The 26,817-nt window shown below is 43.2% G+C and overlaps 1 protein-coding gene across 10 annotated transcripts in view; it reads left to right on the top strand.

The window, feature by feature from the left end:
* The window catches only part of COA1 (cytochrome c oxidase assembly factor 1), a 52,047-nt gene extending 29,090 nt beyond the window's left edge, over positions 1-22,957 (top strand). For 8 of the 10 annotated variants that reach the window (XM_086845279.1, XM_086845260.1, XM_086845252.1 and 5 more), the window contains 4 exons: positions 15,146-15,248; positions 17,997-18,148; positions 20,021-20,097; positions 22,621-22,957. In XM_086845279.1, the coding sequence (XP_086701405.1) occupies positions 15,155-15,248; positions 17,997-18,148; positions 20,021-20,097; positions 22,621-22,717 (420 nt within the window). In that variant the 5' untranslated portion in view covers positions 15,146-15,154 and the 3' untranslated portion in view covers positions 22,718-22,957. Of the gene's footprint in view, positions 1-8,376; positions 8,423-8,830; positions 8,947-15,145; positions 15,249-17,996; positions 18,149-20,020; positions 20,098-22,620 lie in introns of those variants that run through there. The other 2 variants (XM_023919513.2, XM_086845289.1) reach the window with 2 other exon arrangements.
* The last annotated feature ends 3,860 nt before the right edge of the window (positions 22,958-26,817 follow it).

Raw genomic sequence — 26,817 nt, 5'->3', positions numbered from 1 at the left:
TGGGTTTTCCTTGTCATTTGCTGTACTCAATTTAACAGAAAGTTTCCCCCAGCTAAGATTTGATGCAGCAGTGATGGGGTAGGAGGAGCAGAACAGCTGGCTGCTCTCATTTGGCATAGAGACGAAATCCAGGCTCCAGTTAGCCTTTAGGCCAACATTTGATAAAACTCTCATGCCACACTCACATATGAAGCCCTTTTCCGTTCCCACATAACCCACATGCATATTCTTGTTTCCCTATAAAAGTCCATTTGTGGCTTTAAAAGCTCATGTCAGATATGAAGCTATTCAAATCTTTCATGATTTTGTGTGTTTATTCTTTTGACATCTGAGCACAGTTGCTAAAAGTGTGAGAACAGTTGCTGCTTCTGTTTGAATTTCTTCACCTCCACTCCTCAACCAGATGACATTTTAAGCTTTAATTGTGTAGCAGGGAGCACATTAAACATCAGGACTGAGAGAAATGGGAAACAACATGATGGAACTGCAGATTTAGCTGCTGCAAACAGCGTAAATCTCCATATTAAAAATCAAATACTTTTTTGGTTTAAAGTGTGAGCAGTCCCTCAAAAAGCTTCATGAGATCCATTTTCTGGGTGATGGAATGTATGCCTGCCTAGTTTGCTTCCTATGAGGTTATTAACACTTGCTGCATCTGTAACTGCTGGTTATTGAAGGAAGGACTTAACTCCTTTCCAGAACCCTGGGACTAATCAAAACATTGCCATTAACATCTAATGAGAAAGTTGTTTCTTTCACCAATAAACTGACTTAGACTCTTAGTCCCCTAAAGCACAAATGGCACATACTGCATCATAGTTAACAAGCAAATTTTGGAAAAAAACACAGTCAGAGGAGTGCAGCTTGTTGCATAAGCTCAAAATGACTGGCTAATTTCTTCTTACTTTCGCCACCAGTAATGGATATTATGTATGCTAACTAGTATTCATCTCCCAGTAAAGTATCCAGACCTTGTAGGGCCAGTTCTTTCTTCCAGTAAGACTTCTGCATCATAAAGCAACTCAGACAAAACATGCCCAGGGGAAAATCCCATGCATATAGGAGCTTCCAAGCCTTTTCAGCCATTTGCTCCCCTAGCTGCTTGTCTTGGGTGGAAGAGAGTGGCCTGTTAGAAAGGAATGGCCAACATAAATGGAAAAGAACAAGTAAGACACTTGGGGATGTGTCTAATGGATCCAAATATCCAGGAGAACAAAGGAAGTATTCCCCCCTTATCTGTGCCAGACTTGCACAGAGGAGCTAAACTGGTAACTTTTAGCTCTGTCAGCCAATTCTGCTCTTTTGGAGATGGGACTGGGTTTATACTGAAGAGACATCACATGAGGAGAGTAACATTTTCGATACTGTGGGTCCTTGTTACTACATTTAAAAATATTTTTGAAACTACCATTAAAGAGTTTCACAATGCATGTATTGAGAGAACAGTAAGAGCAGTGAATAGTGCATTTTATTGCAAATGCTTAATTTAACAAAGATTAAATATACATCTGAACACTGTCACTTTGAGATACATTCCTAATTTGCCCCTGTTTATAGTGGTATAAATCAAGAACTATTCTGCTGAAGTCAGCAAGGTTGTTACCTGATTTTAAACTCGAAAGAGATAAAATCTTGCTTTTTGCTTCTACAGGAAATCCCATTCAATTCAGTATGACTACAACAGTACATCTAAGTGCAATGCAAAAACTGAGACAACTGGAAAATCCATGTCCTAAATTCAGTACCAGGTTCTGGAGCTGAATTTCCATCTGAGCGCTCTTGAACATTGCAACATCAAACCTTTTCCTGCAGTGTAATCTAGTTTATTTTCCCCAGAAAATATATTCTCCTTTTTGTAAACAGAAGCCACATTAAATACATGGTTCTCTTCTGAATAAATATCTCAAAGAGCATAGCTTATACGTATTAAAAAAACAATAACCCACAAACTTCTGTTTTGAAGCTAAATGCATGTTTTTAGTGTATCAGCATTTTCATTCCATGCCATTTTTTTTGCATAATGGAAAATGTGCACCCTTAGGAGAATAACAACTATGATAAGTTGTTAAAAACCAAATTGTCTAGGGAGATAATTTTTCCCATTATGAAAGTGGCTTGTCAGATATTAGTGAAATGAATTAGTCACTTAGCACACCTTTCACAACCTCTAAAAATTAGATTATGTCTTATGCATTCCCATGAGTAATAGAAGCAGTTCTCCTCTTTGTATACACAGTAGTATCACTCCTCAGTTTCTGATTATGTTTTATTCACATGGAAGCATAAATTGGTCATAAATCAGTCCAATGCCTAAAACTAACAAAACCAGTTCATATTTCTCACATGAGCTATTCTATTTGCATGCCCTTCCAGAATAAACATTTCTTCTTGTGATATAAAAAGATTCCAGGTACATAGTATTCAATGGAAAAAGGTAACAGCATGACATTTAGAATATGTATGCATGGGGAAAAAAAAGGAAAGTGGGAAAACAACAGGAAAAGAAAGGAACATTTGCTTATGACCTTCGTAGTAGAAGAAAGTAAATTGAGCAATACCTACCCAGTTTATCCTGTGATTTATCGATCTGATTTCTAGAACTATTCAGAGTAGAAGAGGTGAAAGCAGGATCTCATCAGTGTATGTCAATATGTGAAGAATATGGAGCCAGGTTCTTTCCAGCAATACCCAGGGATGGGACCAGAGGTGATGGGCATAAGCTGAAACACAGGAGATGCAGTCTGAACATTAGGAAATGGTTTTTCACTGGGAGGTTGACAAGGAGCTACCACAGGTTGCCCAGAGAGGTTGTGGAGTCTCCATCCTTGGAGATCCTCAAAAGCTGTCTGGACACCATCCTAGACAACCATCTGTAGGCAACCACCTTTGAGCGAGGGTACTGGACAAAGTGACCTCCAGAGATCCCTTCTGATCTGAGCCCTGCTGTGATACTGTGATGCTGCTTTGGTCTCTAGTCAGTTGGAAAGGGAGGCAGCCCATTTTCTTAGTTGACTCCCTTCAATCAGCAGCAGCAGATTTCAGAAATGCAAAGGGCACTCCAGCAGCCAGGAGATCTGGAAGAGACCCCAAGAAGCACGTAGAGTTTGCAGTGGGAAGGAGTGGAATGCTTGTAGGGTAGGGATAGGCAATTTTATATCTGGCAAATCAATAGAAACAAAGCAGGAGAGCAAGAATTGCATATTACTTCCACTTCATTCACTCTGAGAAACATTCCCATCCATTTTGTTTCAGACAGGGGACTGTGATGTAACTAATAAATATACATCAAGTGTCACCTGATGACTACAGATTTGTGCCAGGGGCTTTTGGAGCACAGAAGGAATGCTGAAAATGACTGTGAAAGGACTTGTCATGTACAAAAGCAAAGCAGAGAAATCTGGGTGCCTGAATTTTATGACATTTAATTTCCGTGCAGACAGCTGAGATCTTGGAGGTTTCTGGGACTATAATCACGTTCTCCAGACTGATTTACCATATCATTCTCCTGCACAGAATGAAGCTAAGCACATCAAGGGGTGCTTAGGTCCAGGACCTTTACAGTGCCAGTTGCTGGTGCTGCAGCACTTAGCTCTGGCCCTAGTCAAGAATCCCAGACTTTGGGGCTGCACTGTGTTCACACTGTTCACACAGTAAAAAGGGTCACACACCTCCCCCATCTCCTGTGACTAGCTTGTCTTCTTGAATGGCAGCTCTCCTACATGTTAAAAAATATCTGAGCTGAACTTATTGCAGTGTAGGGCAGCTGAAAAAGTTAAAAGGCAAGTTCAGTGCCAGGTTAAACACTGCATCCTTTTCTTGGATCATCACCTTCCTGGTACGGCTTCCCATGAGCAGGCAAGACAATGGAGCTATTTCTTTTTCTTCCTTAACTGAACATTGCAAAAGGAGAGCACCAGGAGGCTGAAACTTTCAAAAGCATGTACTTTGTAATGCTGAATTCAAGAAAAATTGCAGCACTTTGAAATCACACCTGGCACATTAAGGTAACCCTGACAAGCAAGATACAGAGGTGCAAATGCAGCTTTAATGTAGAAGTAACAGGTTTCTGTCTGAAAATGCAACATTTTGCCAAGTTCCAAAGAAGGCATTTTGTCATACTCTGCAATAGACAATGCTGTTATCAAATAGGGTGGTGCTGTTGGAAGCAGAGGAGCTCTTTTCACATCTTTCTTTAGGCTATTTCTGCTTCTAATAAATACAAGTGCCTGTGAAAAGCTCTGTGCCAGGGTTTTTTTAACGGGGAGCTCAGAGGAGCACTGCTAGGGTTAACATACTGTTTTTCCCAGACATATACAAGTGTATTTCAGAAGGCACTATGCAAATAGTGTTCACAGAGTTTATAATTTCCTGTTGGAACAGCAAAGAAAAGAAGGTCATTGATTTAAACCAGAGAATACAAATTATTTCCTGCCCACAAAGCTGCCAAATGCTGGGAGTTATTGATTTCCTCCCTGCTGCTAACCAAACACTTCTGGTCTTGTCATGGACATCACCAGCTTATTGACTAAGTCAAACATAACCCATTAAGTTGAACATTTTAAAAATAATAGAAAATTATAGTGGCTTTGGTAAAACAAAAATAAAAAACTAGAAAGCCAAGGAGAGGAAAAACAGTTCCTGAAGTTAATTAACTTCTACGTAGATTCAAGTTTCTGCAATACAGGTGTGCATCCAAATGAGAGAACAAGGAATAAATTGAAAGAAGACTCAGGGAAAAAAGCCCAAAAGTTCTTTCCTAAAGAAGCCAAAAAGAGGAGGGTGCAGGGAAGCATATACTTCATATTTTAAGACACCAAGTAAAAGAAAAAAATACTGCAAAATTGAGATTGAAAGGATAAAACCATGTGGCAGCAGCATGGTGAAGGCATGTTTTTATTTATTTATTTACTTAGTAGCAGCGGGAGGTCTGTGCTATTGTCTGAATTTTTATTTCTGTTTAAGCCAGGGCTGGGCACAGCTGATGCCTGGCCTTGGAACCTGTCAGTTTGAAGATAACATGTACAGTATTAATAAATGTAGAACAATACTTGCTGTCAAGTTGGTTACAAGGCAGTAGTTCACTGAAGGGGGCCTGACAATGTCAAAAAGCATTAGACCAGAGCCAGCAAATGCTTTATACTCTACAGCTGAACCCAAAAGATGAATTGATGCCCTGAATCTGACTTTAAGGCATCTGTCTGCTCTGGAGAGCAGGGAACAAGTTGCTTTTTCCTCCTCCTCCTCCAGCCATCTGCCTACACGAGGCAGGCAAGGACCAGGACACAAGAGAACAAATCCTAATGTGCTGTAGATTGACAGGGATACCTTACCTACAAAATAGTATTTAGAAGTAGGAGAACATACTCAGGAGAAGTGTTTAGAGGCAACTCTGAACAGCAGGAAGACAGCTACCAGGCTAGGACACTGCAGAGAGGACTGGCTTTCCCCTGGGACTGGCTGTTGCAGGTGGCTTCCCTGGATAAGAGCCTTGCAGTCCTTTGGTGTGAGAGTCAGCAGTGAGAGAAGAGCCAGTGGGAAGAGACAGCAGGAGGGAAGTAAACAAGCAGATTACAAAGTGATGATATGTGAGGGGATCGGTCTTCTACAGTGGTTTAGAGGAAGGTGTGACTGTTTCCTCCACCCCCTCACCTTCATGCCTGTTGACTGAAGAACACTATTAAGGCAGGTAGTCACAGAATATTAATGACCTGTTAACAGCTTCTTTAATTTTCTAATAAGTGCCAACTGCAGCTGCTATAATTATTCTGCTGCTCCTACAACATGCCCTGTACCAGACTGCAAAGTTGGTTTTTTTTTGTCTGGAACACATTGTCATGCTCTTAATGTGTGTGTACTGCACATGGGCAATTGCATGCCTAAGTAGAATGACATCTTAGGCTGTCAGAGCACTTTGCAGACATTAAATATTGGTATCTTCCAGCAAAGTAGGAACCAGGAAGTGTTTAGTCACTTATTTTTGTATGTGTGAATTGAGACACCCAAATTTTATAGTTTTAGCCACAGTGATACAGTGAGTCAGTCCCTGAGCTGCTTGTGAAACCTGGGAGCTCTGTTGTCTGTCTTCTGCTTTGTTTGTGCTGGTATCGTATGAGCTGCAAAAGTCACAGACAGGCTGCAGGTAACACTAAGCAGGGGCTCTTTCTGTGTAAGCAGAGGTCTCTAGGAGTAGCATTGTACAAAAGTGATGTTATCCATCATTCTTCCTAATTCCCACCACCACAGAGCTGAGTATTATGTGATGGGAAAACAAAACACGAACAAACAGAATGGATTGCAGCCCACCTATGTGTCTCACATATGCCACTTTTATCAAATTTCATTGCATTGAGCCCTTGGTAATCTAGTGTTTAATCAACAAGCCCCACAGACAATTGGGGTTTATTACCACTTCTGAGGAAATAGTGTATGTTGTTAGCAGCCCTGTTTGAAAGCTGCTAGTGAGAATGCATTGAAAATGCTATAAAGCAGATGCTGAATTTTTAAAGATCTTTTTGAAGACCATGATTCTGCAAAGGTGTCACCTATTGAACACACATAAAGGAGACATTTTGAAAGATCTCACCCATCAACAGTATATAAAGGTGTGGTGTGTGCTTTTGTCCAACTTTTGGACTATCACACCTCCTTTCTGGACAAAGCCCTATGCTGTTGCTCCATAGAGGAAACTTGTTCCCATATCTCTAAAGCTAGGTTTGCTGTAGGAAGCAGCCCTGGAGTTGTGCAAAATCTGTCTAGTCTGGCATGTTTTAGCCTAAGAGAGGGAATGGGCAGGGAACAGGGAACAAGCAGCCCAGGTCTCTGAGAATCAAGTGCCTGACCTGGTAACAGCTTCCTGTGAAGTTGTTCTGTTTTTCTGCCACAGCTCTGCAAAATGAAAAAAAAAAAAACCTGCATTCCTTAACAGGAGCTATTGAAGGACTGAGGATTTAGTGAATCACATTCAACATATTAAACAGAGAAACATGTATTCCTTAAAATCTTTTCCACACATATTCTGAGGAGGAAGATATGGATTGCAGTCAGCTGTACTCTGAAATTCCTCTTCTCCTGACTCGTATTTGGAATGGAATCTGAGTCATGTCCAGCTATCTTGTGAGAATCCAGTATAAATTCTCCTTTTTCCAAGGGTGGATGAATAAATCAGTAGCTACTCCCCAGATGAAGTTAAAAGTCTTACTCCAGATGCTGCATGTGCAGTGTGGCAGGTCCCATCACTTCCTTTGCCGTTTTGCACTCTCCATCTTGCACAGCTCTGTGCACAAGTTAACAAGCTGGATCTCTCTGAATGGAAAGCCTCAAGTACTATGGGGAACTTACTTTCTTTCCATTATTTTTAATGGTTCCCATCATAATTATTTTTTCCCTTTTTTGTCTTTCTGATAATAGAATGTTTCTAGGTCTGAATCCCAGTTGGTCTTTGTGCTGGTTTTGGTCCTCAATGCTTATTAAAAAGTCACGAGTCTTTGAGGTTAGCTTTTCCCCAGATCCTAATTTGTGTTAGCAGATTTAGCTGATACTGAACCAGTTCTGCTCATATGGGCAAGGACCAACTTCTGGAACTGATCCAGGTGTCCAAGATATTTGAAAGTAATTAGTTTTCTTTAAAGCCTTGGGCTGTAAATGTTGATCTGATATATTTAAAAGGGACTTGACTTTCAGAAGGGTAGAGACCTTTTCTGAAGGAGAGACCCTTCTGTGAGAGTATAAAAAAGAAGACTTGAAATAAACTTACCCTGTCTGAGAGGAATTGGGGTAGCATTTTTTTTTAGTTTTTTTGGTTTTCAGTAGGAAGTAAGAATAAGAGCAGGGTGTTTGTTAAGTGCCAAAAGTATGTGCTGCTCTAATATTAGATAATAAAAAGCATTAGATCAGCAAGGTATTTGGGCACAGGACTGCAGACCTTCTCAGTTCCACCAATGTTATTAAAAGCTTTGTAAATCAGGCTCTGTGCAGACCACAGCAGAGCAAACCACATCTTTTACCTCCTCATTTCCGGAGGCAGACAACGGAGCAAACATCATATGATTTACACTATGTTGCTTGCACTTTTTCCCTGTGACTGTCTCCCCTGACATTCATTTCATTTAGGTCACTGTCTACTGCATACCTGTTTAATGCATGCATGTGGATGATATTACTGAAGTCAGAAAGATACAGACAAGCATAAGCCTTATCACAATTGGAGTTAGAGATGGTAAACTTCCAGGTCAGTACGGATTTTTAACACAGCCACATAGAATTCCTGGCCTGATGATATCTGCAGTACTTCTGTCAACTTCTGAGACCATTTTCTTTTCCTTTTACTAGGTAAAGTGTAACCTGTTAGCCAAGAAGTTTATCACTGGTGATATCACTGGTGATTCCTGGTGGTTTTTGGTTCTTTCACACGTCTCAGAATTTAGTAAGTTGACTTAAAGCTAAATTGCATATTAGTTTTGGCATGGAGATTTTGTCAATGTCTTCAGCATAATGAGTGTATTGGACATAGATAAATGCCCACAAACTGTCAAGAAAGATAAGTAGTTATCACTGCATATCAATTGCAAACTCTTTCCATAAGAAATTATTTTGTACTCTTCCCTGCTCTCTTACCTTGCAGGTTCAGTGAACCTATTCTAGGCAATTATATATGGGAAACACACATCACACTATGGAAACCTCACTGGCTTGACAGTCCCTTTCTGCTAAGCACAGAGTGCTGTTCCCTCTTACCATGACAGCATGAGACAGTCAAAGGACTCTATTTGCTATTTCTTTATACAATTCTTTTGTTTTAACATGCCCATTTGGAAGTTGGCCTGTGTTGCAGGCTGCAGGGAGGGACAGGGACAGCATAGAGCAATTCTTTGGAACCTTGGATTGCAGCACTGATGACCTCACTCGCAGCAGCAAGGAAGCCAAGAAGCTGTCCCACAGCTTTCTCAGGTAAACCACTCACTGTTAAACCCATAAACACCATTGATCTTTTCTTCTTGCACCTTGGATGCAACTTTTTCATTTACCCTACTTACGAATTCTTATGCTTAAATCCTTTGTAATTCACCTCTAAGATGCGAAAGATGTAAGAATACATCCTCCTTCCCCCCTCCATGGTGTCCAATTACGGAAACATACAATTAGAGATGTTAATGACAGATTATTAGGCATTAACCTATAATGCCATCCTCCAATAGCAGCAAAAATGGGTCACATTGTAGGTATAATTATCCAGGTTCTCTAATAATACGTCCTGGTCGTGCCTTATTTCTGTGATATATCCCTTGTATTTCAGTACAAAGTATGGACAGCTCTAGTTGTGTTGGACCATGATCTGGAGCAGGCTGTTGAATTGCTGGTCTTCAAAGAGACTGAACAAACTAGGCTTTAGCATCTTTCCAACTCAGAGAAAACCAATAAAGGATTTTGGAACCTGCCTTTGTTACCCACAGTTAGGAGAACAGGCTCTATTCACAGAGGGATAAACCAAGGAACAGTAGGAAACAGTAGGAATCCTTGGACAATAGGAATGGTGGCCCCACTGCTCAGCACCAGGGTAGTGGTGCAATATTCTTCAGGGAAGAGGGCACACAGAGGGGTGAAGGGGGGTGGACAGTAGGAGGAGAAATGCAGTGCAGGTGGGCCCACCGGATGAGATGGTGCAGCTTAAGAGCACAAAGGGAAGTTGTCTGTGATGGAAGAAAAGAAATTCTATTCTGTAAATAGAATAGAAAGATGAAAATAAGAGTGCCCAAGACAGGAGAAAAATGAAATGAAACTAAGATATCTATCTGAAGGCACCATGCAAGTTTTGTGCTGAGAAGGCCAGCTGCTTTGCAACATGTGCACAGGAGAAGTGATAAAAGAGTGAGGTGGCTGTTTCGAGTCCTTAATCACTTTGTTGACTACTTTCTCTTCCCTTGTTAATTAGTAGCAACAGCAGAAAATAAACTTAATACTGTTTCTTGGCCTTCTTTCCAGTAGTCTTTCTCATATGTAGAGTGGCCTCCTTAAAGCATTCTCACCAGGGCCGGCTACACAAATCTAGGAACTGATCCACAAGGACATCCTGGAAGAGATTATTTCAAAGCTGTCTAAAAAGGTGTTTTACCTCCCTAAATGCCAGAATATGTGTTTTCAGTGCATCTGAAGAACAACTGAAGGGGGAAAAAAGAAGAGAAAAAGTATTAATCCTGTTTTTGGTTTGACTGTGAATTAAGTAAACTTTACTACAAGTGTCTGAGGTCTTGGTGAAGACACTCTATACATGCAAAGTCTTTGATGTTTCTGAACATGCTGGCAAGGTCAAAAATTTATGCTGTTACCTCTCATAAATGAGGTAAATAATATGTTGAGGCTATTTCCATGAAAAAAGGGGAAAAGAATACGCTTTTTTCTGCTGACAGAAGATCCTGTCAGAGCACTTCTACTGTACTGTCCTGTTTTTGGTGAGAACACTGGTGATGAAGGGATGTTGTAGACAGTGAGTGTCAAAAAGATGTCTCTAAAATGTTGTCCTAACATGTTATTAGTATAGAAATTGGCGTACATCCAGATGCCTGCCTTATGGATCTTAGAAGATCAATGGATGGGCAAGAAAGCAAGAATGTGAAATACAAGTGTGTGCTCGTGTGTGGTTTCCCTGACATTCCCCTCATCTCCCGTGACTTCCTGGGTGGTTTGCTGAAAAGTTGTGCCTAAGGCAAATTAAAAACCCACCAGCCCAAGGGAGAGTTCCATTGCAGAAGGGTCAGCAGCAATTGCAGTCTTGAAGTTAGATGCTCAGGTCTGTGTTCAGGTCTATGGATGAATTTTAATTTAATTTAATAGTAGTCTTTTGCTGCACCTATTTAGTGTGTCATTCCAGCACCTCAGGACTGCAGTGGTTCAAGGTGGTTTAAAGGCTCCCATTTGCCTTTATTGGTGGCCTGGCACTATATTGTCCTGGTCAGGTGGGTAGGCAGTGGCCCAGATTGAGATAGATAGCAGTGATCACACCGAATTTGCATTGATCAAGTTGCTTCCCTCTTGTTTCAGACCAGTATTATAGTTTGCTCTTTGGTCTGTGGTAGAACGCAGAGGCACGAGATCCTGGTGGAGTTTGGTAGCACAAGAAGGAGGAGAAGGAGGATACTTTCCCCATAGAACCACCAGCTCCCTTGCTCAATTCCAGGGAAAATAAAATTAATGTTTATGCTTCATGGAGATGCCCTTCTTCTCCAATACCTGCCTTTGGTGGAGGTGCCCAACACCAAATGCTGCCACACAAATTTCAGAGATCAAACAGAAAACCCAAATTTGCCAAAATAAGGGAGACTCTCTTAAGCCAGCCTATTTTTAGAAGATCCTCTGTGGAGAAAACAAAGTCTAATTAAAAACAGCCTTTACTGTTTCAGTAACACACCATTTCACATGTGACCCTGGGAGTTGGTTAAATCTTGTTAACAGTCTGAGTCCCACTTAGCTTCAAAGTGAAGCCTTCTCCTCCATATCCTGCTATTTTCAAGGCACAAAGTGAACATCACTATTATTAGGGTGTTCTGCTCTTTAACATTTATTTTTTGAGAATGCTACTTATAATGATTTAAGGTCTTTTCTTCTGGTAACTGAGTTCAGTGGTTTTCTTGGTGCTAATCTCCACTTAATCTTTCTTACTGCTGCAAATAACGTGGAGGAAATGATGCCTTTACAGAACAGCATTGCTTTTAAATTGTGCTTTTTTCATTACCAGCTGTGGAAAAGTCTATTTTTCCACTAGTTGACTTGCATACTCTGGTAGTGATATAACTGGTTCTCAGGGGAGATCACCACAGATAGCAGCATGAACTATGAACTTCCTTCTTAGGAGGCAGTTGCGTCTATAAAATTCTTTCACCCTTTGTGGCAAATGAAGTGGAGGGGGCTAGATCCTTCCCTGTGACAGCCGCTACAGTTCGCAAGTTGCACGTCATGTTTGTAAAGGCTCAGGACAGGAGGCACACCTCTGGGCAGGACTCTGCTTCCCTTCCTTAGGGAGCCACTCCCATGGCACTTCAGCAGCACAGCCAATGGAGCAGCAAACACAGCGGGCCAAAGGACAAAAATCCAACTGACAAGTCCTTGCAGACCACAGATCCTTATTACATTTTGGTCTTCACAAGCTGTCACCATTCAGAAGTCAGCAGCAACTGTGTGCCAAAGGATGCTCAAGGCTGCAATACTCAAGCATCCATTCCACAGGGGACCAGGATGGCAGGGAAGAGAAGCAGCAGCCCTCTGTGAGGGGTGCTCTGGGCTCCAAGGACACTCCTGTCTTTGGTTTTGGAGGCTGGCAAGGAATTATGAGATTGATGGGAGGGTTTGCAGTCTTGAGAGGCTTGTTAAAATGCATAGCTCTGAACCTTTTCCCACAGTGTTCTGTCATAAGATTGGCTTGGGGAAACAGCTGAGAAACAAGTGGGACCAGAACATTAAGGGCTAGACAGGGATGGGGTGTTCCAGCCCATGGGCTTCCAACTGTGGCTGAAAATGAGCAATGGAGATGTTTTGTTACCATGATGAGGACTTTAGTGCACAGCTCTGATGCACGTCAGCTCTCCACATCTCTGCCTCAGCAGGAGCAGCAATAGAAGACAGCTGTGGGCAGGGGCAGCACCTGAGGAGCAGCCAGGCATGCTGCACGGGGCAGCAGTGCTTAATGGGATCACCATTGCTCAGCTGCCAAGCTCCCTTGCCAGATGGCACTGTCTCTACACTGCAACACTGGAGCGGAGGCGGTGATGAGAGTGTGTGTGAGCATGTGACTGATCAGCAGTAAGCCTTTCTTACTTTCAATCTGTCACCTTTGTCTGGGTGTGAGCAGACCGTGAGGCCTAACAAATCTCAAACCCACTGACAGCAAGTTGCAGGGCCTCTAATTTCTGCTGTTTTCTAGGCAGGTCCCCCGAGCCTCAGTCAAAACCTCACTGGTGCAAGAGCTCCCTGTCTTCCCACCCTTACTCAGCAAGCTGCCAGCAGCACTCTCCACCCCCAGACAGTTGCATTCAATTACCCTGAATTTAATCACAGAAAGCAATTTTTTCCTGGCCACAACTTTGAAAGGGGCAAAAACAAATGCTGCAGGTCACAAACTGTTATATCTGATCCTCCCTCCAGATTTATCATGGGGTTTTTTGTCCCGTCCCTGTTATGTGGTGTTGGTGTCAGAGCCTCCTCCTGGCCAGATGAATCTTATAAGAAACTTGGTTATTAATCAGATTTTGCGGGGATTTAAGGAAAGTTGCAAACACAAGCAGGCAAGCAGGAAGTTCTCACTGTCCTTGTGAAATGACTACCACTGTTTCTCTGTAAAACCACACACATTTCCTCTGCTGTAACTCCTCATGCCATTCAAGTTCCCCAGGGGAAGTGAGAAGAAAAAACTTGTCAGAGAAACAGATCAGGAGTGAGAGAGATGGTAGCTAACTATGCTAATGGCACAGTTTAGGCATTTTGGGGCATAAAATAGGCATAATATCACATGCCTCTGTGGGTTGCTGTCACTATTAGCCATCCACAAACCTGACATAATTTAAAAAATACTAAGTGTTATTAAAAATCAAGGAAACTAATTAACAAGGAAAGTATTCAACCTAGGAATAGCACACATAACTGAGTGCTAGTGCCAGCAGGGCAGGAGATGAAATTTATACTCAAGTTGCATTCACAGATTGGTAGAATCATAGAATATGCTGAGTTGAAAGGGATCCACAAGGATCATGGAGTCTAATTCCTGTCTCTGCACAGAACACCCCAAGAATCACACCAGGTGCCCAAGAACATTGCCTGTACTCCTCTTGAACTCAGACAGGCAGTGCTGTGACCACTTCCTTGGAGAGTCAGTTTCCCTCAGTTTAGAGCATGTGTCAGTATGAGGGCATGTCAGCAGAGTGGTGAGCAGAGGGAGGCTGCCCATGTCATCCTGACCTGGCCACGATGGGAAGAAGTTGGGACACTTGTCTCTCCACCCTTGCTGAGCTGTGGTTGTCAGCTGAACAATACCTGACTAACACATACCTGAGGGATGCTAAAGGTGGTTTCCACAGCAGGGCTCAAACGGCCTTGCCCAGGTCACATTTCTGTAACTGGCTTGGGCCTTGGTTTATTAATCAGCTCTCATTGAGCGTAGCACTTAAGCCACAATGTCGTGTCACAAGTATTGGGGTGTGAAGCCTTTGGGATTGGAAGTCCCATACAACTCCCCCAGTTACTCATATACCTGTGTGCCCATTGAAAAAGAAAAAATTTTTGCTATTTTTTAAAATTGCTGTCAAGACCCTTCCTCTCTCCCATCCCAGCTCCAAGAGAATCAAGAGCAGAAGCCAGTACTCAGATGCTTGTTCAAGTCCCGTCCTGCCACAGCCTGAAGCAAAGTGCTACGCCCCTACTGACAACTCAGCTTGACTCCTACTAACCTGCTGTGGGCAGGAGCATTAGCTCAGGCTCTTCAGTACCCCTCTTACCCAAACTGTGGAAGTGTTTCTTATTCTGCTGGGTCATGCATTCAAATGTCAAAATTGTGACTCATTAAAAGGGCAAGTTTCGGGGATGGCACAGGAAAGAAGAAAAACAGCTTGCAAGAGACTTCCTGTTTATCCACAGCTTGGGAAAAAAATTGACACAACAGAATACACACACCCTGGCTCCATTATCTTTGCTGGCACAATGCTGGCTTGGCTCTGTCCCTTACCACTCAACGCCAGATCCATCCCTGCCATGAGCATGTTTACTTTAGAGGAGTTTACTCGAGAGAGAAATCCGGCCCCTGGAGCCTGAATGCTCGCAGTGTGCGAGCAAACACACGGGCACTGGGAGCCCCTGCCACAATGCCACGGCACTGGCCCCTGGCCACACCAGGGAGGTCATTTTCTTCTCGGCAATTAGCAAAGTGGTGGCATCTCTAAAAGAAGTTGAATAAACACATTCAACCCAGCTGGGTTCCCAGTTTGCTCTGTTCTCACCACTCTTCCTTCTGGGCGCACGGTGGGGCCCCAGCAAGCAAGAGCTCGATGCCTGTGCACTGCGCTTTCATTCAGGCCTTGTTGGAAAGGGCTTTTAGGAAAGAGGAGGAGGGGGGAAGTAACCCTTTGGCTTTCTTTCTTTTACAACTGTCCTCTCTTTTTCTTTTCAGGGAGGAAAAATGCCAGCTTCTCTAAGAAAACTGCAGCAAATGGCTGTTTTCATGGGACTGTTCAGCGGCGGGGGATGCATCGTGATGTATAATCTTATGCAAAGTAAGTCTTGGGTGTTGTTAGAAACCTTATTTCTCCTCTGCCCCTTTGACTAGCTTTTGTGCAGTGGGGAAAATAGCAGCATGCAAGTTGTGAAAAGCAGATGAAGTTAAGGGAAATGTGGCTGAGCTTCTGGGTTCTGCCTCTCTGGGCTCTACTTTTTTCATCCCCAGGGCTTTTGCTCTCTCGGGTGCTGCTGTGTGCATTTCCGGAGGCGCATATTGCATAGGGAACAGGCTGTTGTGGTCAGAAGAAAATCTGGTTTTTGAGGATTTCCTGGGGGTGATGGTGAAGCGAAAGCTTCACCTGCAGTAGTGCAGGTTTCATTTCTTAACTGAGATTTTGTAACTGGGCAGTAAAAGAGGACCATCTGTGAAAAGGTGTTAAAGTCTAGCAGTTTTATCTGTCAATCTCTGCATGGTGCTGGCCCTTAAACACAACACACCTGTGAAATGCTAAGAAATCATAAGTTTCTCCTGAATGAAGTACAGGTAAGAGCAGTCAGCACTGAGAAGACATGGACAAAGAGAAGAACTAGACAGATGATGTTGCTGTTTATAGACATCTCTAATTGCTATGTGTCTTTGGCCAAGAATTCACATTATTAGTCCAAATTATAGATGTTTATGTTTTCTAAAACTGCTTTTAGATATTTAGCATCAGAGCAGAAATAAGCTTTGCCTCTCTCTCAGGGGGTGCCACAGGCCTCTTGGCCCCATGCCTCTCCCTTGTTAGTGCTATCAAATGCTATTGCTTTTCACCTACCCTGATACCAAAGGATGCTGCCAAAAAAAAATGTGTAGCCAAGCCTGTTTCTCAAGCCCTCAGATAAGCTCTGAAACCTGCCCTTCATTTTACACATATTAATAACAAATCAGACAGGGCTGGAAAGCAGGCTTTAATTTTAGGCAGCTCATGCCCCCAAGCTCTGGAGTACATGATAGAAATATGATCCTTATGCTTTAAAATATTGAATTTGGCTTTAACAAGGACATTAACATTTTTTTAATTTTAAGCTTCAGCACTGTTATCTAGAAATCTCATGGGGTAGTCACCCCCTGTGCTACACAGCAGGCCCGAGGGCTTGTTCCCCACATGCCTTGGCTGTGCAGTCAAGTGGCACATTGCAATGGCTACTTCTGGCTCTCTTGTAATTTCAGTGGCCACTGAGCAGCTGCCTGATGACTCTGCCAGGCTCCCTTGGCTCATGCCTGGGGCTATCCCAGTGCCTTCTGCCCAGTGCACAGAACTGGCCCATACATGGGCTAGTGAGGAACGAGTGACCTCCATAGTGGTGGGAGCAGTGGGAGAGGCTTCCTTCCCTTCCTTCAGGCTGAAGGGAAGTTTGCATGCACGTGGTCTCTGTGCAAGCTTGTACAAATACTCAGGTAATCCTATTTCTACTTATTCTCATCACCTCCACACCCTTCTCATGGAAGCAGTCTGCTCAGCCAACTCCAGCATGCTTTCAGCTCTCCTACCAAAAGATGTGGGGACAAATGGATTAGTTGGGCATTTAATGTCTAATGCATGAGATGCTAACAAGGAACAGCTGAGAAGGAGCACCAGGAAATTAGAATCCATTTCTTCTCCAACCTGCAGGATGAACACAACATATTTTTCACATAGTCTAGGTGGCTGTTCACCATGATTTATAGGTACCAAAGGGTGGGCATGCTGCAACCCCTTTGGCTGGAGCTCCTTAAGATGCTCTGGGGAGACACAGGAGGAACAACACAGGTGACAGCCTAGCAAAGCTGTTTCTATGCCAACTGGATGCTGCTGGCTCAAAAGGGATGCCTCTAATTAGGGAGAGGGGGCCGCGTGCTTCTGCCTCAAGCTCTAAGATTGATAATGGCAGGCAAGAGACTAAGAAACAAACCTTGCACTTTATTTTAGACCCTTTCAAAGGTGAGAGCAAAGTTGCCAGAGTAAGATTTGACAACTACACACTCTTAGCTTAACTCTGCTTTTCTTGATGTCAAAAAACCCCAGCAAGACAGCCTTAACACTGTTAATAAGCAAATCTGTCTCCATAAGGAGGGTGTGGAGGTCTCCAGCTCCTCAGCTGCGCCCTTCCCATTGACGACCACGACAGAGCGTTTCACAGCCATACAGAGCAAACAGACATTGGTAAATAGCAGTTTGCCACAACTGTCCTCCATGTGCCAACACTGCAGCATCCATTTACAGTGCTTGTGGCTGCTTGACCAGTAACTTGAGTGGTGCCTCCCTTCTAAGGCCTCTGTCAGCAGAGTTGTAGCTTCATGGCTGCCACTTGGAAAGCTGTACCAAGACCACAGCTAGAGTTCTACAGCAGCAGCAATTCCCCTCTCAGTGTGTGCAGGATATTCCCCATTCTTAAAATACTTTATATACCTCCAACAGAAAAAAAATAAAAATAGAATTTTTATCAGAACATTTCAGATATTCATCTTTGTACCTTTTCTTTCCCTTCCTTTTAGATAATCTACAAATGCATGAAAAGTGGGGAGACACAGCCATAAGCTGAGCTGTATATCAGAATGGAACAGGCTATGTTCAGAGCCCTCTTCACTTAAATGAGCTGAATAAACATTTGCTTCTCTGATGTAAGGGTGTGTTTCCTCCTTTAGCCAAATTTCTCCTAATTAATAGTTTTGGACTGTATTTTAGGGAGGGTGTGGTAGTCTGGAGAAAATGTCTTTTTCTTTTTTTTAATCTTAAGTTTTAAGTGAACAGTCTCCTCACTACCCTGCTTCTCTCACCTAGAAAGTTTTGCCAGGACCCAGTATTACCAGCAAGCTTTGGAGCAACTGAACAGCAATCCTGATGCCCTGGAAGCCCTGGGTGCCCCCCCTCTTAAGGTTCACAACATCCACCTGACAGATGGGAGCAATCGTGTGGACACAGAAAGAGCACGGGTAACACCGGGCGGGCGGTGTCACAGGGTGGCTTCCCGAGATGGCAGATGACAAGAGATCAGCCAGGGGATTTTCAGCGGGTCACGAGTCACCTGGGGTTACTGGAAGGAAGTAGGATGGAATACCAATTGATCTGGAAGAGGAATGGATTTCCAGAGCATAAATCTACTAGCCTAGAAACAGCAAGAGCAGCATCTCCATGTTGTGCTATATGGGCCCATCACAGAATGCCGAGGAACCTCTCAAAACAGTCAGCCCCAACCCCCACACTTTAAGCCACAAAATCATTTTTAGAGATGTATCAGATCCAGCTTTAAAATAGCACCTGCCTTCCTTTACCCCCCAGATAGGTCCCATGCTAGTTTTTAGAGCTTTATTCAGAGCAGTTTTACAGCCTCTTCCAGGCTATGCTGTGGAATAGCATAAATGGTGTGTTTTTTAAGAGCACCTGTAAGTTTGTGTCATTGGGAATGGCTGCCCAGCCTGAGACTCAGCATGAGGGTTACTCAGTGACTGGAGAATGCTGTGCTGGGTGCTGAAGTATTGCACAAGGCTGCCTTATATCAGCCAAGGGCTGGGCCCAGGCAAACCTTGCAAGTACACTTCCACTTGGCATTGATGCCTCAAAAGCACTTTCCATCGGTGTTTTTATCCCTTAATCCAGGACTGGCTGCCTTTCCCTTATCTTGCTAGTAACACCGAGTGCCCTTAGAAACCTCTTCAGGTCCTTCACTAAGGTAACTCATCACATGGGACTAATTTAGTTTTTACTGGTGAGTAGTTATGAATGCCAGGGACCAAGCAAGGGCATTAAGGAATGGGTCAGATCTTACAATGAGGGAGTGTGGCTATCAGGGTAAGATAAAAGAAAACTCAACCTTTAACCAACTCACATAAAATTACTTTCCATTTCACTTCAGCCAGGCTGCACTTACCTGATACCCTGGACCAAAACATTTCCTGTTTTATAGATGACACCAGGGAACATATCTAAGGAAAAAAATCATGCAAAACCCCACACAATCTCATATACTGACTGAAAAGAAGATACCCTTTCCCACGGATGTTTTCCTATGTCACTGTTTAAGAATGCTGGTCGCTTGGGTGACTCAGGGTGAAGTCAAGCCCTGCCTTCTACTGACCTCACCCAAGACACAAATCACCAACTTTCTTCATGCTCCTGAGTATTCATGTTCTCATTAAATAAGCTGGTTAATCTTCACTATACTGCAGGTCAATTTACTGATTTTAGAACATTCCCAGCTCCTGGATCTGTTGGCAAACACCTGGAATTTTCTCTGTGATTGCATCACCACCAGCAAATGCTACACCTGAAACATTTATTTTATTCAGACATTAGACCCAGTGTAATTGGCTGCTGCTGCTGCAGCTGCAGCTTTGTTTGTTAAACAGACAAGTGATAAAATTTGTCACACTGAAAATAAAAGATCATTGAACATCTCGTTGCCTCAGTGTGTGTTAAGGGACTGATATGCAGAGGATCTCAACCTACAGGCTGGTAATAGTTATTGGAAGCTCTGACAGTTCAGGTCACCTCTGGATGACCATGCATTCTGGTAAGGAAAGGTGTTTGATCATAAATATTTCAGGGAGCCAGTGGTTTTCCCTGGGGGTTGCAGCTGTAGCACAGTACATTCTTTCAGCAGAGAGAGATGAATGCATGGCAGAGCAGACATACTTGTGTAGCCACACACGTGTTAGTTAGAATAGCTTAGTACAATTCTGAAATACAGTAAAAAAAAATAAATCAAATTATAGTGTTAAAAAGGTGTGAGCTCTTTGACTAGAAGGAGTAAATGTCTGTTTCATAATACACTTTGTTGAATCTTTAATGTGCTTTTGCATCTGCAGATAAAGTTACCGGTGTCTGGAACAAAATCAGCAGGCTACCTCTACATTAACTCGGAGATGGACCACTCCCATCAGTGGTGCGTACTGGGGGAGGTAACAGGAGAAATGGGAAATGAGTGGTAGGAGAAAAGAGTAGAGGAGGATATTTACTTTAGTCATCCATGTTGCTGAGGTCATGCACACAAATCAAGCAGAAACTTCTGTCTGAAGGTCTTGTGAAAGGTTATTATTTTCATTAGGACAAAAAGGTAAGTTAGTTGAGAAATATTTTTTAATCCATCTCTCTGAATGTGAATAGAAGAGCAACATGAGCCATTCCTTTAAGTGTGTTCTGCAAAATGTAGCTCAGTACATAAAGAAATACCGTGAGCCAAGGTAAAGTATTGTCCCCTCCCACCCTGCCTCCCCACAGAGGTGCAGGGGCTCTTGAACAGCAGTCCTAACTCTGGTAATTATGGATTGCAGTAAGGGAATCACACATTATATCATTTATTATTATTGCACAGCTATATTATTATAGTTCTGCAAGCTGAGCTAAAAACACAGGATTTGTATTTTTAAGCTATCCAGGAAGTGTGGTCCTTATTGTTAAAAAAAGGTGCAAGAACTGATACATTATAGCAGAAGGATACTCTGATACCATTTCATATGGAAGTGACTTTATATTTTCATAGTACTGAAGCCTGAAAACCTCCTTTGTCAACAGTAAACTGGTTTCTGGAACTGAACAAAGAATTACTACATGAACTCAAAAGTTTAACTAGATGCAAACCTCTTGTTAGTTACTTCTATTAGCTCTGTTTAGAAACCAAAAGCTACAAAACTTTTACTCAGCTGCCACCAGCCATATGGTGATGCTTTCTATTCATAATTAGATGAGCATGACTTACTGGATTTCTCTTCTGAGTAAGCATGGGAAGGAAAGTGTAAAAGGATGTGAGAAAGGCACTAGGCTGGGACTTGAGAAACTCAGTGCTGGACCTGGCCTCCTTCCTAATGACCAGGAACAACCCCAGAGGTCCCCAGCCCCATTTCTTGCATACCTCACTTCCCTGGTGCCAGAGCTCTCATCTCCTCACTCCTCCTTAGCCCCTCTTCACAGACAGTTCCCTGTTATTCCGGGTTCACAATTACTGTGAAGGCAACTGGAGATGGCAAAATGTTAAACTACAGTAGTGCATACACTTCTCTTGGAGTTTTGTTTTAAAGTGAGCTCTTTTTACATTTCTGCAAACCTAAGAAAAAGAAAAGGCATCTGCTCGTAAAAGGATCTGTAGCAGATAAATCTGTCTCCACTAAATCCACCCATGTGCAGGGTCCTGAGCACAGCTTCACATGGGGCTGAGACAGGACTTGGTGCCTTTGCATCCCACTAAGGAATTAACAGTAAAATGGCTGGGAGTAAGGAGCAAGTAAGCAGGCCACCCTGGTGGGATGCTGCAGAGTGCGTGTGTGCTTTTCCAGGGGAGACCAGGGCAGCTCTCACACCAATACAGACAGAGCTAAATGACACCAGGAGTTGAGTGCTCTGTGCAAGAGTAGCTGAGGCACCGGAGCCATTGAAATGCATCTGACTCTGGGTGTACAGACTGTCCATAGCAGTTTATTTATTTTATAAAAGAGAAGACAACTGAAAAATAAAATTTGGAGTCTGTGAGCTCTTTTTGTCCAGGAGGAAGTGGCATTCACCCAGAGGCAGGCAGTACAGGGATGGGGAGGGTGCCCAGAGGCAAGGGCAGCCAAGGCACTGCAAAATTACTCTTGCCTGCCCTGGGGTGACCAAGAGAAGGGCTGAGCCCCCAGGCCACACTATGGGGAATGAGCAGGTGACCTCCAAGCCTGGTTGCTTGGCCTGGGTTGGGGGTGGGAGCAGAGGGCTACTGAGCAGAGGCCTACTGCAGACCCATTGCACAGAGGTGCAGCAGCCTAATTACCTAATTGTATGTACTCAACACTGACTCCAGCAAAAGCAGAGCTGGGCCAGTGCCAGAAGCTTTTGAAAAAATCCTATTTTAGTACCCTGAAATAATAGTCCTTTCCAGCTGGAAAAGCAGCATGAGGAGTTTCTCAGAAGTGGGTTTGGAGCAGAGCTTAGAGGAAGGAAAATACTCCCCCTCAGTCTCCAACAAATGCAATTTTCCTTCTTTGAGTAACCACTGTCGTACCCTGTCAGGTTTTCAGCAGTCACATTGAGCGATCACACAGTGTTCAAACTCTTCCAAGCCAGAATAATTCCTTAGCAACACTGTCTGGCTCCAAGGCTGGAGAGGAGTGGAGCAAGGAATGCACCCTCAGGATGGAGAGGAAAAAAGGCACCGGGTCGGGGGAGGAATGTCCTAAGAAGAGCTGGCAGGTTTTTATTTGAATTGCAGCAAATAGGAACATGCATACCAGACCTTTAAATCTGGGCTGTGCTACAGTATTAGGGAAAACAGCTTTCAGAAGCTGGCGCTCACAAACCAAGTCTTAAAACACTTGAGAGAATTTTTAAAAGCAATGAATGTGTAGAATGATTCATTACTCAGTGCCAGCTGTTTCTACACTGACTTTGCCACTTTAAAAATGATTGCTACAAGTTAAAAATCTTTGGTTTGTGTCAGCTGGTGCCTTCAGGATGTCACCTTGAAACTGCAGGATGGTCAGAATATTCCCGTTTACCAGTCTCCGGTGGAAAGCATTGGTGTGCAAGAAGGCTAAAAATCAGGGACAGCTGCATCTCCGCCTCCCATTGAGCCCAAGTAGCCATTAATCGATTGCATCCTGCTGTGTCTGTGAATGTACACAGTTGTCACAAGTGACAGTTTCACTTAAGCGGGTGCTCTCGAGACAGTTTTCTCTCTTAAGATTGACCTCATCATTGTTGGAATTGTAATTTCTTTCTTTTGCTGGTTTATTCATGTGTTTAACAGAAGCCTAAAATAAATATCTTGCAAAAGAGTTGCTGTTGCAGAGAAGTCATGTGTTATGCCCTGTGTGTGCTGGTAATATGAATTTGAAATAAATAAACACACTGCCAGGAAACTGAGCTTTGTTTTACAGTAGCAGACCAATGTCAGGACAAGTCAGTTTCTCAAAGCTTTGAGTAGCCTTGCTGCCTCAGTTTCTCTCCATTTATCAACAAGATCTTGCCTAAACCAGAAAGGATGAAGCAACAAAGGTGAAGCTCAGCAGCAGCACCCTCAACTTCACTTTTCAGGTAGATTTGCACCCTCAGAGTTATCATTACAAAGCTTATGAGATAGCTGAGGCCACTCAACTTACAAATTCCAGGAAGAGGCTCACTGCTCATGCTGAAGTTTACCCAGAAGAAGCCACTGCTTCACACCAGCACTGCCTGACAAGTTCTGGAGAGGACATGTAAGGAGAAAAACACTCAGGAGGGTGCAGAACAGATGAAGGCACTGCCATGGTTTCCTCTGACTACCACAAGAGATTTTGACTGTTCCATCAGGTAGAGAATTCATCACCAAGCAAGCTGAGGAATAAGAAAAGCACCCCAAACTAACAAAAAAATCCCCCCCAAACCCAAACAATTTCAACTTCACCTGACACTGCCGATGCAAACAATTGCAAAGCCTGAGCACAGTCTAAGGCACAGAAAAATAGAAGTAACTGTCCTGTCTGTAGTAGAAAGTAATAGAGGAGCCCTTAAGAACGTCCAGACAAAAGAGTTTTTTGAATTCACTGTAAGAAAGATGCTTAATCAGGCTGCAGCTAGGGAGAGCCCAGAGCTTATACCACTCTATTCCCTGTTCCTCACCCCTCCATCTCTTCTTCCAAATCTAAGTCCAAGAAATTCACCAAGGACATAGGCACTGCAAAGGTTTTCAAGAGCCATGACTATTACATATAGAAGGGAGAGCTAGAGCAAAGAATTTTAAGAGAACAGTGAGCATTTTCTTGTTCAACAATGTCCCATCAAACTGTGCAAGGTGCCTTTTGAGCAAACCTGAAAAATAAATTCCTAATTAGAAAGGAGATGCTAAAGGGCCACAGCAAAGGCATCTTGGATAAACAATTTTAGAATGAAACAATACACGTGTGCTTTAGTTTGAACTTCACAAAGAGCTTTCAGGATGAACAGCACTTGTGAGACCTGATCCAATCCACATAAAAGCCCAGCACACCAGGGAGAGGATTAGAGTTATTCAGAAAAAGACAGCATTGTCCAGCTTTAAGACTGGAATTGCTGTTTACTGGGTTCACAAAACACAATCCAAATCAAATTTCATATGATATGAAAACATTAGCCTTGCACTACCACTAGCAAGAACAACACCTCAGGGATATGGAGATCTGCTGGCCACCTGGTGCCACAGAGCTTGATCGACTCTAGATTTTGGTCACTGAAGAAGTTTGGTGGGAAATCAAACAGCTGAAAAGAAAAAGCCAAATCAACCACTTCCCATCCATCAATTACCACTTCCTTGCATGCAGCTTTGATTTGTTGCTAATCTGCAAAGATACCATGGCTGTGGAGAGGAACCCCAGCCTGTTCAGTCCCTCCCTGTGACTGCACTGGGAGCATCTGGCACACATTGCCGTTCATCTGCCTTTTGTCACCTCTGCGTGCTCAGTAAGCCTGGGACCTGCAGTGGCTGCAAAGTGCTCAAGTGTCCAAGAAATCTGGCCACAGCCACCCCAGCCTACAGCACAGCATTTGCTCACCACCTCCCTGTCCCTTGAGCTGGCACACACAGCGTCCCCATGCTGGCTTCACAAGCTGCCGCACCACAACACCACTGCCTGGCCCGGCTCCAACCCTGGCTTTTCTAGGCCTGGAGGAGTTTTCCCCACACAAACCTTACAAGTAACACTGGAGATTTTATTACCTTGCTTGGGGAAAGCAGAGCTTGCAAAGACGCTCCATCTCTCATTTTCTCCCCTGAGCACCCCTTTAACTTTGAGGGCTCTCAGTCACCTCAAGTAACCCACTGGTTCCTCAGAGCTATGAGAATGGGCAGTATCATCATATCATACTAATGGGTCTCTCAATCAAATCTTAAAACCCAGAGAAGGAAGAAAGCAATGGGTGGAGCTGGAAGCCAGCAAAACAATGGACGGGGACACGAGGGAAATCATAAATAATTCCCTGCCTTTGTTTTACTACCTAGTAGCCAGCAAACACAGAATTTCTTGCTTCATGACCTTGAAGAACCTCAGAAGTTAATTCCTCTCCATGCTTGAGCTCTTTTAGGATGTACATATTCAAAATGAGAAAAAAAGCGTCAGGCTGTGTGTTCAGTGCCAAGAAGCTTTGGCCATGTGGCTCCCATTAAATACATCACAGCCGAAGGCAGCTGCTTTCCTAGAGGACACAGGTGCAGCAGTAGCAGCCAAGGGAGCTGGAACATGCCAGGAAAACAGGGAGAGCAAAGGTCTCAGAACCACCACCAGCAGCTGAAAACCCAAATAACTTCAAAAGGGCACCTGGGCACTCCTCTTGCAGTCTTTTCTTCTAAGGAGCACTGGAGCAAGATTAGGTTGTCTTTAGCTTCATCATGTCACTGAAACACTGTTTTATTGTTGTTTGGTTGTTTTTTTTTGTTTTGGGTTTGTGGGTTTTCTTGAGAAAATCTTTACCTTTTAAGAAAAGACCCTGGATCCCACAAAACACCTAAGGTTGGGAGGAACCTTGGGAGATCATCTACTCCAACTGCTTCACTCCTACCAGTCAGCTTGAACAGATGCCTGAAATCACATCCAGTCCAGTTTTAAAGATCACCAAGGGTGGAGACTCCACAGCGTCTGGACAAGCTGTTCCAGTGTTCAACCATTCTCACAGTAAAAAAAGCTTTTTCTTATATTTAAACAGAATTTTGTGTGCTTGAGGGTGTGCTCACTGTGTTGTCCTGATACTAGACACTGCCGAGACATATCTGTCTCCATTCTCTTTACTCTGCCCCACACTGATCCCTCCCCAAGCCTTCTCCAATTCCACATCTCTCAGCTTCATTAACAGGTGCTACAATCCTTTAACCATCTTAATCATGCTCAGTATGTTAATTTTTTTTTTTTAATTGGCTTGAAAATTTGTGCAGTTCTTTTTCCAGTTGTTGATGTGGTTAAAACAAACATCCTCTTCATGACCTTTGCTGGATTGCCTGTTTGTTTCTTATTCTCTGGTTTGATTTTAATAACTTCTGCCAGGCAGTAATCACCCTCAAGGAAACTACCAAGGTGGCAGACTATTCAGGGCAAGAATTTAATTTAGAGCTGAGGAACGGCAGATACTGCTCAGCACTGTTGCAACACTTGCACCTATTTGAGTTGGAGCTGATGGGCACACAGGGGCCATGTAAAGTTAGATGTTTTGAAAGCGTTGCCTTCAGAAAGGCTAAGTGGGCTGACATGTTCTCTTTGGAGTATGTTTCTTCAAGGAGTGATAGAATTTTGTCCAAGTTATGGGCCAGTCAGTTCACTTCCTATTTGGGGCAGATGTCTTGCATTGCACAGGTTGTTTGGATTCACCTCCCATTTAGAAATGAGGATACATCCAGTTTTTTCCTACCATGTGCTTGACAAGCATCTTTCCTTCTTCTAAGTTCCCTGAGTTTTCCACAAAATTTACTACAAAGTTTCCTGCAGCAGGGCCTGTGCAGTCCTGTCATATCAGGAACAATGGAGACCTGCCTGCTCATGGTGGTACTTCGGAAAATATATCACACCTGGCCAAACACCTTTGGTTCATTTTAAGTAGCACTAATCATATAAAAATACTAGACTAATGTAATTTCTTGACCAGTCTAAGGCAGTTTCTACTAATTTGCATTCCTAGAAGATTTAGGAGCAAAGGA

Source organism: Cyanistes caeruleus, chromosome 1 (assembly GCF_971803275.1).
Source record: "Cyanistes caeruleus chromosome 1, bCyaCae1.hap1.1, whole genome shotgun sequence".
NCBI lineage: Eukaryota > Metazoa > Chordata > Aves > Passeriformes > Paridae > Cyanistes > Cyanistes caeruleus.
The sequence above is the reverse complement of the archived record's forward strand: the minus strand, read 5'-3'. Positions and strand labels throughout refer to the sequence as shown.